Source organism: Ambystoma mexicanum, chromosome 6p (assembly GCF_040938575.1).
Source record: "Ambystoma mexicanum isolate Mex_15411 chromosome 6p, UKY_AmexF1_1, whole genome shotgun sequence".
In the NCBI taxonomy this organism is placed as follows: Eukaryota; Metazoa; Chordata; class Amphibia; order Caudata; family Ambystomatidae; genus Ambystoma; species Ambystoma mexicanum.
Genome location: NC_090935.1, coordinates 821,521,515 through 821,537,926, shown reverse-complemented (window position 1 = coordinate 821,537,926; position 16,412 = coordinate 821,521,515). Strand labels below are relative to the sequence as shown.

The 16,412-nt window shown below is 47.0% G+C and overlaps 1 protein-coding gene across 4 annotated transcripts in view; it reads right to left on the bottom strand.

The window, feature by feature from the left end:
• PAM (peptidylglycine alpha-amidating monooxygenase) overlaps positions 1 to 14,625 on the bottom strand; it is a 1,287,650-nt gene extending 1,273,025 nt beyond the window's left edge. The window contains exons 1-2 of one of the 4 annotated variants that reach the window (XM_069625460.1): positions 14,510 to 14,625; positions 13,714 to 14,206 (exon numbers count right to left, since the gene is read on the bottom strand). In XM_069625460.1, the coding sequence (XP_069481561.1) occupies positions 13,714 to 13,814 (101 nt within the window). In that variant the 5' untranslated portion in view covers positions 13,815 to 14,206; positions 14,510 to 14,625. Of the gene's footprint in view, positions 1 to 13,713; positions 14,372 to 14,509 lie in introns of those variants that run through there. The other 3 variants (XM_069625461.1, XM_069625463.1, XM_069625462.1) reach the window with 3 other exon arrangements.
• Between the last annotated feature and the right edge of the window lie 1,787 nt (positions 14,626 to 16,412).

Below are 16,412 nucleotides of genomic sequence, written 5' to 3'. Positions count from 1 at the left end.
TGGACTTCCGTGGATGGTACTGTTGTGGAGGGAGCAGCTGATGCTCGTCGACGATGATTCTGCATGTTTGCCATTGACTATGTTGTTGATGATGGTTTGGCGGTCCTTGACGGTGATGAAACCAACGACGATGCTTTAACAACTGCCGATGAGTGGGTCATGGACAATCGTGGTCCTGTCGTCAGCGGTTTTTAGGCGGTGGCAGGGGATCCTCAAGATCGTTGACGGAGAGCTCATTCTCGAAGTATCCCTCATTGGTGCATTTCCCTGTGCTAGCAGCTAAGACTTGCAATAGACTTCCACTTGCACTAAGAATCGACCCAGTGTTCCTCTCGTACAGGAACAAAACAAAATGCTGGTTAAATAAATCTACCATGCTCTATTATGACCACAAGATCTCAGCAACTCTCCTGACTTATGCCTTGTGCCATGGTAAGATTTCCACTCAGGCCACCTATGGCCAGGTGCATTCCTACCTCAGGACTATTCCTGAACCTGTTTTTTGTATGTTCTGTAAAATTCCACGACCTATATGTAATGCTAACTTTTCACTGTATAATTCACTGTATTTTATATTGCACTGTATATAATCTATGTAACCATGTACTTCAAGAAAAAGCGCCCAGATACCTCCGGGCTCTGTGCGCTGTATAAGCAAATAAAGACAGATTTTTCAATTTTTCCTTTTGAAAGTAGCAGAAGAAGAAGACATTATGTCCTCTGACATGGCCTTTTTTGAGTTTTTGGCCTGTCAGATTTGTCCTCTGCCACACTTCCAGAGGATTCAGCCTCTGAAAGGGGGTATCTGCCTTCCTTCAGTCAAAGGGTCCTTTTTCTATCCATGAAGGGTTTTAGTGCTAAATGAGGCACTCATTTCACAATCCTCCTGGATGTGATTTGGATATAGACAATAAATGCATTCAGAATGCTTGTCTCCCTCATAAACCTTTTTAATTCCACATGACTGGCGTGCTTTGAAAATAGCCTTATGCTGTTCTTCCATATTTGAAAGGTAAAAGCGCTCATCTGTTGGTTTGAAGAAAGATTTTCGAGTTTCGAAGGAGACATGTTGGTTTCTTGGTTTCTGGCCTTATTTCTCCAGGAGAGAAAGCCTCGAGGACTCCTCAGCACGATGGGTGGTTAGAATCTGAAGATGGCCTAATGAGCGGGACTTGTCACTCGACGTGCCATTGCCGGAGGCAGAATGCACCCAAAATGACAAAGTGAGCCTGAAAAGTTCAATTCTAAGCTATAATAATATGATACAGAGGATTCCAGGCCTGTCGGCGGAGAATATTCAAAGCATGGGAATCCATGGAAGATCCAATGCTGGGGAACTTACATTATCACTTGCAGACTGCGAGACAGCAAGAAGCAAGAGGCCTGCAGCTAAACCCAGAAGAAATGGTTTGGCCCGACTGCTTGTCTGGGTCCTGAGAAACCAAAAGTGAGAAGCAGGAACTGTCAAAATCTCACCAAGTCTATATATTCCAGAGAGCCTGGTTGTAGAAAACTTTGAATATCGCAAAACACATTTTTGAAACGTGGTCTCTCCCTTGCCTCATTTCCCTACCACCATTTCTGACAAGTTAAATACATTGTTGCGGGTTACAGCAAAGGGCACTGCATATTTTAACAGCAAACCGCCAGCAAGGCCATCTGTGTGGTGAGGATGATCTTTGCCACATGACCACATTTTTAAAAAAACACTCCAGTGACTCAAGAGACCTAGGGACAACCTAATCTCGGCCGTCCCATTAGACATTAATGTTTAACTGCAATCCAAAATCACCAAATAGGAAATATGTTTTGCAAAGAACATAGAATCGAGCTTTTAAGGTAGGGGATGACAATCGCATTCATTTGACTTACTATCACAGACATGTTTGAGAAATTGGTGGCGATTCGTATGTTCCCAGAATGCACTTTGTTTTTCTGTAAAGCAGCCAGCATCCTAAATTTAGTGCACCCACGTTATTGGACACTTAGTGCTGCCCCTCAGTCCAGCCCGCGCCGCTGATAATCAGCCCCCCACTGTGCGGGCGGATGGAAAGAATTGAGGGGGTGGGGGGGGTCTCCATAGTACATTTTGTCAATTTCCAGCACTGCTCAACTCTGTAGGTTTCCGGCATTGGCATAGACTGAAGGGTGAACATTCTGTGCCAGTGCCTGATTGGCAACTGGCCGCCTCTGCTCAAGCTCGAACTCGCCCATAGGGCAATAGGGCAATGCCTGAACAAAAACGCCAAATGCTAGTATGGGCACTTTTTTTGGTCAAAGTGGGGCACCTTTTTGGCCAATGTGCGTCAGTTTGATGAGTTACTTCACTATGCGGTTAATAGTTTTTACCAATGTTGCTGCATAAATATTCTTTAAATTACACAATTTGCATCACATCTGATCAAAAAACTCCCCCCTTGGGTACTAATCCAACAGTCTGTCACAAAAGGAATGAATTGCCATTTGCAACTGTGGGCCACGTTTTCATTGGTGCACAAGACAATGGTATGCCCCAGTCAGACCTTGCCTATGGTATTCATTTAGGTGAGAGTCCCGGATGCCTGGACCTTAACAAAACAGTGTTTGCTCTGCGTGCGCCTGCTTTGTGTTAAGTTCTTGAATGGATATTATCACTTGTAAAGTTTCAAACTTCTCTGCTGCTCTTCAGTTACGGGCATTAGATGCTGCCCCCGACATATGATACTCTAAACCTATCGCCTTTGCCAGTCCATGTCCACTCCGTGGCCACAGTCATGGTGGGGAGTGGAGGGAGGCGGTTTCTTCCTCGGAATCCTTGAATTCACATCAGGCATGAGACCCCACATTGACCTACCTCCGATTTAGGCCGAATCTCACATTCTTATTTTCTCTAATGTTTCTGCGAGTTGTGGCACCCCAAAGGCTTTCCAGTCAAGCATTCTTCGACCGAGTCTTCAGCTGGGACCGGGAAGTCATTCTATGACACGAAAGGGGGAGGGGGTTAGGGCTCTGGGCTACAACGAAGGGTTCGTTTCACAGAAGGCGTAGAAAACGCCTAGATCATCGTACCACCAGAAACAAATTAAGTAAATTAATCACAAAAGCATGAGGCGGAAAGGGTGTCGTTTGTGCCGAATAATTAAGAGTAAGTCATGAGACCGAATAAAAAGCAGGCTGGAAACGGACTGACTTGATGAGCATGGCGGTTGTCCTCCGGAATCACGGTATGGTTCGCGTGAGAAATAACGCAACTGGAGGTTAGCTCCTGCCCAGGCATCAGTGAAACTTCACAAATGAACAGCACCAAAGGTTTTACACCAAAATACAGACAGGCACATTTCTTTTAGTGAACAGAGCGTGCTCAAAACCCAGAAAATCCTAGGTGGCTCAAGGCGCAATGATAGTGCTAAACAGGTCCAATGTCACCTGCTTAAAGGGGCTAAAGGCCCGATTCACAGAGCGTTTTCCAATAGGATTGCGTCTGTTAATCAGGGACCGATTCTCCACCAATATCAAGGCAAAGCACAAGCTCTGGGAGCTCGGCTGCAGCTATTCACTTGGGGTCCAAAGTACCCTTACAAAATATAGGGCAAAACATCCTGCTCCAAGGACAGTGGCAGGAGCATGACTTGGCGGGGACCAGGCCTTGAAGGGGTTTAAATCCATCCTCAATATTGGGTACTGCCGGGGCCCCACACGAAGGGTAGAGCCAACCCTCAGCTAACCCGCGCCACCAGACATGCTGCTACTTCTGCCATGGCACCTTCAAAGCCTGGAAGGACAGAGCACAGAAAGAGCCAATTTGACGAATGAATTCCTGACTGATTACGGATTGTTGCAAGAGCTGCTTGAAAGAAACCATCTGTTAAAAATAAGTTTCCACTGTCAAAGAGGACACACTGGGCGTATACAGCTCTTGTGTTGTTTTTTGGAGGCAGTTATGCGCTGCACTTGACACACACAACCCTGCAGCGGCGCATTAACCCATTAAGCTATCAAAGTGGGATGGGAAACCTGACCTGCAGGATACCAGCATATAGTGGGCACTTCAATGCCCTCAGCTATTTTACAGGAGTTGGAAACTGCACTGACATATTTTGATTTTTCTTTTTTCATTTGTATATGTTTATTTTATGCGACTCTTTTTCTACTGGTTGATGTAACACCTTTTTGTAGATTGTCCTCCATTTCCAGCGAGGGATATTTTGTAAAACATTGACGTCTTGGCCGCAACCGTTAGACCATTCCGCACTGCCTATGATGCCATGTCAAGCACCACGAAGAAACAACCCTTCCCCAAAATATTGTTTTCGGGATCCACTGACACACATTTATCATGCCATTTAAAGCACCGAGTCTGGCCATCTCAACGGTGCTGCTGTATAGAACAGCATTGCAGATGTTTCCCTGCAACTCCCATCAGCCCTAGTTCCAGCTGGGCGAGGCTCGGGCCAGGCCGGGTCACGCCACTCCTTTTAGCGCGACCCTCGCGTCGGGCCAGTGCTGGCCAGGGACGGATCACAAGCCTCGTCAGTCATCCTGTGCAGTGCTGCACGCTGCCATCCGGGCGGGGACTGGACAGTAGAACAGAGGACGGAAGCTGCGTCGCTGAAAGGGAAACAGATGACGGACAGTTCCGCTCGGCTTCAATGAAGCAGAAGCCTGATCCATGCAAGCACTCTGCTGGCACTCTGCTGGGGGCAAACAATGAAACGCTGAGCGTTTTTATGACGAAACAGACAATGGCGGGAGTGCGCTTCATTTTATCCATTTGTATCTTAGCAATGGAGGTGCATATGGCTTAGGAAAGTTTGAACAGCTGCCTTAAATGGAAAACAGATGTCTTGTGCGGAAACTCCCATTCATTGTTACATTTTTTCTACTTAAATTTCAAATGCTTTACTGGTTTGTTTTCTGGATCAAGTGTCACAGTGGGAAAGAGTGTCCTTTTTAAAAGGACATGGTAAAATATCTGAACTCCCAAACTAATGTAACACCATAGGCAAAAATATTATTATCTTTTTTGTGGACGTGCACGGAGTGTACAGAGGGTGTTTGATTTCCTCAGTCAAATACGTTTGTTTTTTGCTTTTATGCTGTTGACTGCCAGTTGTAATCATTTCAAAACGACACTGACTGTGGCAGGAAGGCAACACATGTTTTTGCAGCCTGTGATGGCATTCCAATATTACTCATTTCATCTTGGAGACAGACCATAGTAGAGTCCGGATGTTAGCTTCCCCCCCCCTTTATAAGTGTTTTTAATCCCAAATGTTAACAAAAAAATATTTAAACAACTGAAAAGATACTTTCACAATTATTCTGAATCACAAAAGCATATGAAAGTACATAAAACAAGTTACAAATAAAACTGCTCTCTCTCATTTATCAGACCTTTTTGTTTTAAAAGAAAAGGAAATGTATAGTCTAAGGAGAGATAATTAGGTAAGAGAAGCAAACAGAAGACAAGAAGTAAGAGAAAACATTATTAAAGAACATAGAAGTATCAGCTCAGGTTATTCCCAGATAGACAGCCAGTTTAAAAGGTTTCCTTCTTCCCTTTCTGCCTTTCTTAACTTCTCCAAGATTTTATATAGGAGATCACACAGTGCTAGTGTAAGACTCTGTGCCTGTCCACCCATCAAACTCGCCCATAGGGCCTCACTCCCTTGGGATATCTCCAAGTATATTAGCCTTTCTTCCCTTAAGGCATCACAACCCATCACCAGGTGTTTTGTGGTTTCTTTGAGCTCAACTGTGCCACATAACCTGCAACTTCTTGTTGCTGTATCCCCTTTCTAATTTCCCACACTCTCGAGCGTGGGCATTTAATTTAATCGAAAACTGAGATATAAGGACCTCCTTACTGGGCACGGGAAAATAAGCAGCAAATATTTCAGGACCTGTTGCCTTTTATACACCACTTTTGAATAATCTTTATACAAGATGTAATTAGCCAGTTCTTCAGATGTTTTCCTCCCAATCACGTTGAAACAACTTTCTCTTTAGCTTGACTGATTACCAACTCCTCACCTGATGAGCCAATTTCGGTTAATAGTTGGGTCATTTTAAGCTTCAGTGTGTTGATTGAGGTTCCTGACGTGCATGTTTATTCTTCACCCCATTTTTCGTACAGGGAGTACAAAGGAAGATTTAGTAGTTTTGCATAACTCGTTATTTTCCTCCATGTTGCCCTGGTGGCAGGAGAGATCAGCCCAAGTTTGCATACATGCCAACCCTCCCGATTTAGGCGGGAGACTCCTCACTTTTCATGAAAAGATATTGCTATTTTTCACGTTCTCCCGCCTATAATATTTCTAGCCCCAATGTGAACATGTTCAACTCCCGATTTCTCTGATGAAATCTCCCATCCAGGTGAGTTGGAATGTTGGCATGTCTGAGTTTGTGATGTTAGCTTTGCATTCTGGGACCTGTAGTCCTGCACTTATAATGGGGGAAATCTTGGACCGTAAGTCCCAGAATACAAAGTTAAAACCAGGTCTGACAAGCGTCTTTTGAATGTAAAGAATACTGATGGTGCAGAGTTAGAATGTGGCGAGTGAGGGAACGTAGAGGTTGACAAAGTGGGACATTGCAGATGCTTACATTATGAAAAGCATGTGAAACTGTGCAAAGGCGGAGAGCCTGCAGATGGTCTTAGCGCGGAAATGCTCTCACTGTGCAGAGCATGAGACCTTTCAGTGGCAAAGCTGGAGCGAATGAAAATATGAAGCAGGATTAATGAGCTAAAATGTGAGTTAACACTGAAGGTGACGTGATGTAAAGTTTACATGGTAATGATGATAGCACAGGTGGTGGTGCTGAGGCATTTGGGGCTCCATCAATTATGTAATTTGCAAAATATAAACTTTCAAGATTCATGCAGATATATTCCTGGCTTGGCTCGTCTTTGGCCCCAAGAGCCAGGCCAGTCCCTCTGACTCCGCTCTGGTTTGGCCTTACCAAGGACCTATCTGGCTCTCCCAGCTCCAGTCCTAATCAATATAGCCAAAAGTGAAGGATCATGGGAATCACTTTGCAATACATATGAGGGGGGGTCGGGTGGGGGTCCAGGGTGCGGTTCAGATCGAATTATAGAAATCCTGTGACGATATTACATTTTTATAAAGAGCTTATGGTTGATTCCCCAATGCTATAATTATAGGGGTCACTTGCCCATTAAACGGTGCTCCATTTGTCAACCTCAGAAGAGTGGGTGAAGTCGGCCCAGCAGATGTTTGGGCATGTGGCTGCCGTTTGCACAAAACTCTCTAAAAGCGTGTGACTTGCTGAGCTATCTTACCAGCAGACAGGGAGGTGGAGAGGGAACAGTTAACTGGGCAGTACTATAACACACATCACAGAGTGATTTTTACATATTACAACCGAGGCATGGGGAGATTAAGTAATATGCTGAGTGTGGTGATGTGACAGTTAAGTACGCAACGGAGTGATGTAACTCCATCACGTGAATAAAGGGGGTCTTCCCGCATCCGCGTATCAGTGCGCATGAGGAGCCCGAACGGAATACCTGTGTCGGATGTTGTCTGTGGAGGGCGCGGGGGCTATCGCTTTGCAAGGCTGTGTGGCCTCATAACAATGGAGAGAAGGGGTCGCTCGCTCACCCACATGAACGAACAGGTGACGGAGGCTCGGCAGCAGTAATCCGATCCGTAGTAGTGTCAGCACATAAAGGGGAAGGTGACTTGCCCTGAACTGCCCGCTGGGTAGAGGTTGCGGCTTCCATACCAATGAAGCGCAGGTGCGCCTCTGGACTAATTTTTGGAGCGCTTGAAAGTGTGAAATTCCCCCCCCAAAAAAATATATATATTTTCTTCTTTTATTTCTCCTTTTGACGTGCTCTGAGGTGTCTGAAAGTTTATTTTTCTCTTCTCCCCCTCTCTGTGTGTCTGTGCTAGTAAAGACTTGAGTGAGGGTCTTGTGCTGCCTGTGGAAGGACTCCTGTGAAGATTCTCAGGCAAGCCCACTGAGTAGCGGACCTCCACCTACGAGGGTGTCTGTGCACTCAGTGTGACCTGTGCTAAGCAGAGTACTGCACCAGCATGCAGGATGGGCAGGCAGTAGCCACAGGAGCTGCAGCCGCAGGAGCTCGAGTGGTGGCGCAAAGTCCTCGACAACAAGGCTCACTGGCTCCGAGGCCCGACTTTGACTTGTCTGGGGCATTCGCTGGTCTGGGCCCTAGGTGGAACTTATGGTTGAAGCACTTGGAAATGTACTTTGCAGTGGTAGGCAGGTGATTGATCGGGTGATGAAGTCGACACTTTTATATGCTGCGGGACTGGCGAGTTTAATATTTTGAATACGTTGCAGGTGGCGGATGACACATATGGATCAGCAAAAAATTGTCTAAAGGCACACTTCATTCCACTGGTAAACGTGGACTACGAAAGATTTGTGATCTGTGCAACTAAGAAGAATGATGACGAGGTCTCTTGTATCTAAAGAGTCTGACCAGCGTAGCGAATGTAGTGAGGTAGCGAGATTGTTGGGCTATCATGATCTGGGGGTAAACTCTGTTCAAATCGAGTTTCGAGAACATTCTCGCTCCATTCAGCAGGCTGATCATGTCATCCAGGTGCATTCCTGGTTGCCCCTCGCGCCCAATGACATTGTTCCTGTTAGGGAGAATTCTCATAAATGTGCTAATTCCCTTCACTTTAGAGACCCCCAGCAACTTTGCGGGATTTTGAGGACTTGATTTTTTTACCTGGAGAGAGTGTGACCCTTTTTCCAACTCTCTCATGCGTTTTGAAATGTGGTTTACTCTCCATAGGAATCATCTTTTCATTTCTGTCGCACAGCACCCTCAGTGCAGTGACACAGGGAAGCCTTTTCAGGCTTTCGCAAGGTAAATACCTTCTCTGGGATAAAGTACTGTTTCCCAGAGTAAGTAAAGTGAAATTGACTTTACTAGTCTTTTACATTCCTAGACCCAGCACAACCTATCTTCCTATAGAGGGCTGGAGGGGTTACTTAGTATCCTGTGTCTAGATACTCATGTAGCAGTCAAATGCTACCCTTTCCTGTCATAATGGCTGGTGGAAGTGGTTTAACAACAAACTACAATGATTTTTCCGAACCACGAACTACTCGTAGCTCCAGTTACATTAATTCGTGGGAGCCATGTTTTTCAAGATGCCGTCTGAGCTCCCTTTTTTTTTAAACAGGCCCCGGTCTTCTTTTTTCGCCATTTGATTTTGGAAAGGTCCTTCTAGAGTTTGTCTCTGCGCGCCAGACCAGGTTTGGATTCAGGAGTGAAGACTGCCTCTGGTGCCCGAGTGTCTGGGCAGGAAGTGAGGGAGGTGCCCGAAACTCCATGTGCTTAGTCTCCTAGAAGACCCAAATGCACAGCCACCCCGCTGGGTGAGTGACAGCTAGGCTGGAATGAATGGGAGAGAACTGAATAAAAGGTGAGTCTCTTGGCTTGGAAGGCAGAGTCGACCACTGGAACGAACGAACCGAAGACGAGCTTGAAGAGCACGGTGGCTGCAACTCCGGGACCATTGGTTTGCCCGGTGAAGCCCTGGTGCAGATCCGAATCACCAAGTTCACCTCAACAGAGAAGCTCCTGCAAGGACGACTTCTCCCTTTGAGTTGGTGGGACCAATCAACTCAACAGTAAGCCACCTGGATACCTATCTCGGAGCTGGTTGAATTTCCTCAGAGTTGCTGCAGGAAACCGTAGAACCAGGGAGAGGGACACCAGCTTGTGTGCTTCACTACAGCCATCGGAATCGAAGTTTGCCAGTTGCAAGCTTTTTGACCAGTCCCAGTGCAGGAGTCCCCGGACGTCCTCCCTCTTGTCCCCATGACTGAGGCCCAGGAACAGCGAGATCTGCAGGAACTGCCAGGAACAGAAGTCATCAGCTGCCTCTTTTTCTTCATTGTAAGGTACTGTGAAACAAGACAGAGTACTTACCTCTGGCGGTGAAAGTGCTTGAAACTTTTGCAACTCGCAGGCCTAATTAGCTTGTGACTAAACATATGATTCTTTTTTTTTACAAACTACTTCTGAGAACTCTTGCAGAGACTTTACCGTTTACTTACCAGAACTGCTTTATCCTATCCAAGACTTAAGCCCATTGACTTTGGCCTAACCTATTGAATTGACTTGACTCTTCTGGTGAACTCGAAGTATTTGCACTGCCTAAGAATAATTGTAACCTTTCATGTTCTAATAATCTTTGCCTTTTACTCCTCTTGAAAAGTATTCTGAAATAGTATTGAAGTATATTTGTGTGTGATTATATTGCCTCCTTCTAATGAATGTTTTATAACTGACAGATAAATAAGTAAGTATTTATCAAAGAAACCTTGAGTGTAAGAGTTTATTTGAGCACTTGTGATTGTGGACTTCTGAGTAACATCATTCCTGCTCACATTCCCCTCTTGAGAAAAGCCTGGCTGCTCAGCTCCGCTACCAAAACTGTGTAGTAAAGGTTGGTTTGCTTACACCTGTAGTCATAGTTGTGTGTAGTGGTCCTAAAGGGTACTGCATACAAACTTTGCCTAACAGTTCCCCTGCCGCATGTCCACGCAGATGCGTATTTTGTCAGAGGATCCTCCTTTGGGTACAGCCACTATGGGAGACACCCGGGGGGGCGGACTATCAACCGGTTCAATTATTCCTTCATTTAGCAACCACTGTATCTTCGTCAACGAGAGGTTGCAGGTGAACTGGAATTCTCCTCTGGTTCTGAGCCACAGGTGTTATGGACTCATCAATGTGAAGTGTCACAGGGTCTCCTTTGAGGCATCCAATGCCTTCGAACAGCATCAGGAAAGCTTGTGTGACTGATAGTCTGTGTTACATGGTGTATGACATAGCCGCAATTTCCATCTCAAGAGCAGTGGGACTCCCTAGTATATTACTTCCGGGTACTACCCTTGTAAGACATGAAATTCGGGTTCTTCACATTTTTCTTTATAGCGGATTGTCCCGACGAACTTCCTGTGGTTCTGCACAGGACCTTTCTCTGCCCACTGGAAGACTTTGAGGTCTGATGACCTTAGCCGGAGTGGAGACGCCATTCCGGGATATTCCGGTAAACACATTATGTTGAGGGTTGCGCCAGTGTCTATGAGGAATTTGGTCTGGTGATCGCCCACTAATAAGGTGATATCGCCCTCCGAGGTCACTTTGTTCATCATGTATGCATATTCCAGTGGGGAACCCCCTGTAGATGGTGAGGGGGACGGAGACCTTCCAGTCACTTGCCTGACGAGTCTCACCTTGTGATGGCATCCCTTCTTCCAGTGCCGCTACGTGCGCTGGACTCCGACCAGTATATCATGGAGCCATATCCATGTGAGCGCCCTGATGGGAAGTTGCAGACAACTGCTATGGGGTTCTCCTGACCATACTTGGCACAGGCTTGTCCAAAGACAGAACATCTCACACCTTCCTGGTGAGGATCTTGTAAGCCACACCTGTAACATCTTCAGGATGAAGGAGACAGTCTGGGTGTTGTGTTGCTGGTGGGCTTTGTTTGAGCCTGCAGTGTCGCCGATATCTGGGAGGCCTGTTCTCTGCCCGGAGTCTTACTAGTCTCAATTTGAGAAGCTTGCGTGTCTGCTCGTGACTCCGTCCTAACCATTTTAATATCGTTGCGAGCGGAAGCGGTTCCCGTAGTGACTTCTTCCTGACAAGGAGGACAGGCATCCTCCTATAATCCGCATTCTGATGGCTTCCTCATTTGTGAACTTGTGAAATTCACGATGCGCCACTAGTTTCCAAAGGCGGGTGGCGAAGGCATCCATGGACTCGCCCGTCATCTGGCAGGCCACATTAAAGGTGCGCCTCTCGTGGTCAGTATTGTGCTGGGGGTCAAAGTATTTGCTCAGCGCTGCTTTGAGACCATTGCATGTTCCAACAGCTTCAGGGGGGAAAGTGGGAGAGATCTTCCACCTCAGCTCCTACCAGATTCACCAGCACCTGCCTCGCAAATTTGTCAGCCACAGTCTCATCATGGGCATGGAGGTAATTTTCAAATCTCTGAATCCATTTTTCCCCATCAGGGCCCCAACATTTGCTGATCACCCATATCGAATGGTCCAGGCCGGCAAAAAAGCTGCTTGCAATACCAGAGTCTTCATTTTCGGACATCCCGGCAGCTAACAGAAATTGGCGCCAACTAAGCACACCATCTGAGCGGCATGTTGCAACAAATTTTCCTGTCCTCCTTTATTTTCAGCAGAGAAATCCCACCTTCGTCGCCATCGTCTGGATGCCAAGGGTTCTTTTGATTTAACCCATGAGGGAAGACGGCATGCAGCAGGGGAACGCAGCACACACTCCCATTCAACAGTATGTGAATGTGTGTAATAAGACCAGGAACCGGCAGCAGGGTGAACTATCTTTATTCACTCGATGCAGCAAACTGCCGCTTCCCGGGCTCTTCACCTTGCATGCGTGAGTCTCGTGCATGCTCATTGGCTCAGCCAGCAACACTCCAGAGCTCTGTTAACTGTGTCCTTGCCAGGACACTACAGAAGGGGAGGGTTTATTCAAGTATTACCGGCAAAAACCGGGTCTATAGTCCACCATCCCTCAAATCCCAGGAAAAGGATTTTAAAAGCTAAAAAAGTCTCGGGACAAAGGTTAAAATACTGGGACGGTCCTGGCAGAAACGGGACGTCTGGTTACCCTACAGATGGAGTCATTTGACCGGAATCACTTAATTGGGGCAATTCGTTAAGTCTTCATTAGAAAATATTTTTCCTGGTTGTGCAGGCAATATTATATTGTAACCACAAGACCCAATCACTTCAGTGACCTAGCACAATTGCACCAACCGCGCAGATATAGGATACCGTGGCTATTGCCAACATCAGTGTCACCTCTTTTTCATGGCCAGCGAAACTTCAGAAAAGCCGCCTAACAAGGAGGCCGGCACCGGCGCTCTTCCAGCAGCGTGGTGGGAACCATTCACCCAGAGACTGGAAAAGACACACATAGCCGCCCTTAGCGCTCCCCGAATTGCAAATGACTGCCGATTACCAGAGGTGTTTGCGGTTAATAAATTGGGATCGATCTAAGCAGTGCCAATTACAGTACACCTCTCAGCCTCCCCAAGCAGTGTGCAGCCACAGCAATGCTGAAAGATACTGAGGGATGAAGCAATTACACAACATATCCCCCAGCACACGAATAATTACTTGGTTTCCAAGTTACCACCACAGAAGGGAAAACGCATGACACATTGAATAACAGCTTTGCCCCATCGCATGCGAGGATATTTGCACGTAGCACTTTCTGGTTAGCTTGTGAAGTCAGGGAAACAGCGCTTAACTGCATGTATGTATACATTGAAATCTGCAATAGGAATGTTCATATCTACGCCAAAGGCGCATAACGGCACATCATTGCACAGGTGTGGAAATAATATCCCCGGGGGCGCTTGCTGGAAAAGCAGGTGTCCCATAAGAGGAGTCCCCGATCTAATGAGCGCTCGCAAGCCAGACCTTTTGATGGGAAACACTTCAACTGCCAGCAAGCTTCCACCGCGGATTTATCTTTTTTTTTAAGTGCTGGCGGCTAAAACAGGTTTATAAAGGCAGTGTCCAACTTTTGCACAGTGATAACGGAAAACGGGTCAACCAGATACAAAGGCCATGCACAAATACATCATTAAAACAGGAGCCAAACAACTGAAGCGTGCATGCAGGGATAATAACACCGCCGCCCGCAGGGGGCGCCAGCGCAGAACCCACCTCTTGAAGACGGACAGCGGGCTCCGGAAGCCCCAGCAGCTGCTCTGCGCCAGCAGCCCGAACAGCAGCAGCAGCAGCAGGCTATTCGCCAGGCCGGCCATGTCCAGCCTGCCGGCCCCGGGCGAGGTGCGAGCGCGGAGAGGGCGGGCGAGGGTCCCCCAAGTCGGGCGGCAGCATCCGCTCAGCAGCCCATGGCTGCGGGCCTGGGAGGCAAGAGCCCTGCGGCCGCCGGCGAAAGTGCACCCGTCCGGGCAGGGCGACGAGTGGCGGAGCTCCTGAAGTGGGCAAGCGGCGGCGTCTCCGTTATTAGTCGGACCTCTCCGGGCAACGCTCGGCGCACTTCAGTGCAGGGGCCGCCGAGCAGCGCAGGTGCGCCTGCCTCCGCCTGTTGACTTCGGCCCAGATGTGAAGCGTGGAGCCGCCGCCGCTGCTGCGGGCTACTCAATGACCCGGCCTCTCGCGGAGCCCACGCCCGCCAGCCTCCATTCAGAACCTGCAAAAATAGAAGCAGATAATGGATGACTAACACATTACAGCATTAGGGCCTCAGCAAATCCCCGCCGAGGCTTTCCAATACATTATTTCTTTCAGGAGCCTCAGCCCAGCCCAGGCGAAAGAAGAGCGAGTCTGTGGCTCTTCACACTTTGTCTCCCTCTCTCTCCCACCCACACACACACACACACACATCCCCCCACGCAATCTCTCCTCCGCTGCCACTGCCTTGCCCTCCTCCTCCTCTTCCACGTCTCTCGTGGGGACGACTTTCTGTCATTAAAAATACATAAAACCCTCGTACCCGTTCCGCGTTCGCAAAGTTATTCAAATGAAAAATGGATACGCGGCGCGCCAGAAGCGGCAGGAGTGAGTGTGCTCGCAAGAGCGTTAGACAAGCAACGCCTCTGAACAAACAATACGCGCGTGTACCATTGCAGGCTGCAAATCCATCCGTGCAGCATCGTGCACGTAAATTATCATAGCACAGAGAGTGACTTTCCCGATAACAGAACACCAACAAGGGGAGAGAGGGGCTTGCAATGTTTTTTGCTCAACATATGTTTTAGTATATGCAAGGGGACCTTTTAGTAGACATACTAGGCCAATTAATTGTTGCATTTTTTTCACCAGTCACAACAAATTGACAAAGAAGACAAGATTTCACTATCCCTATAGCAACTACGCACTGTGCGCCTGATTTATCAAGGGCCTTGTTAATATCGCAGGGCTTACTTTAATGCACCATTTTGACACATTGCATATGTACGGTATTTGAGAATTAACTGATACTATATCTACGAATTGGGTTTTACTTTTACGAAGCTGCTATATTATTTCTACTTTAAAAAAAACTATATTTCATAATCCGTTTATCAACTCGTAAAAGTATTGAACAAAACATTTGTAAGAAGCAAGATGATGAAAACGCACACACGATGTTATTGAAATGAGTGTTTGAACTGTCTAGGATTATGGCCTAACCCTCATAGTCGGTGCACGGATAAGCTCTGGATATTCTGCAGTAGCAGTACCTTGGTTTGTGCAATGGTCTGGATATTGCACAGTAGCAGAACCTTGGTTTGTGCAATGGTCTGGATATTGCACAGTAGCAGAACCTTGGTTTCTGCAATGGTCTGGATATTGCACAGTAGCAGAACCTTGGTTTCTGCAATGGTCTGGATATTGCACAGTAGCAGTACCTTGGTTTGTGCAATGGTCTGGATATTGCACAGTAGCAGTACCTTGGTTTGTGCAATGGTCTGGATATTGCACAGTAGCAGAACCTTGGTTTGTGCAATGGTCTGGATATTGCACAGTAGCAGAACCTTGGTTTGTGCAATGGTCTGGATATTGCACAGTAGCAGTACCTTGGTTTGTGCAATGGTCTGGATATTGCACAGTAGCAGTACCTTGGTTTGTGCAATGGTCTGGATATTGCACAGTAGCAGAACCTTGGTTTGTGCAATATGTGCAATGGTCTGGATATTGCACAGTAGCAGGACCTTGGTTTGTGCAATGCTCCTGCAACACACCTTTGCCTGGATAATGAGACTGTGGCACTTGTTTAGGGTCTACGCTGCAGGATTTTGTTGAGAAGTTTATTTTCTTCATCTTTAAGCAGAGACATATCGTAAGTAGGCGGGGATGGGCAGTGTTCGCTATACAGACGCCTTTCTAGGAAAGATGGGGTCTCATTACCAGTATGGCAGTGCCGGTAACGGGCCGTTGATTCTGTTACAGCACCACCGTATTGCAGGTTTGGCAGTGAGGTGGAGGATTTTCCACCGCCTTACTGCCAAAAAAATGGCAAAAATCCCATCCCGGTAATAATGGCGAAATCCTCAAGGAGTCCTATGGACTCCAGAAAAATGGGGTCTTACACTGCTTACCACCACTTGTAATCTGGCGGTAAATCCGCCGGACCAAGTGGCATTAACGGTAATTCAGTTTGGTGGTAGTTCAGAGGAATTAACACCAAAATGCCACCAAACTTGTGATGAGGTCGATGGTTTTAGGGTATGAAAGTACACTTGCATTCTAATTCTTGAATGAGGGAGAAAGGGTAATGGCCAGAAGCGGAAACATCTGTGCAAAACATCTTTGTAAGAATGTTCACAACATCCACCACTTTCCATGTAGGCCCCATGATGGTTTCCTGCGCTACCTCGAAAATCCTGTGCAATATCCCTGCACCGGGGTCCTGC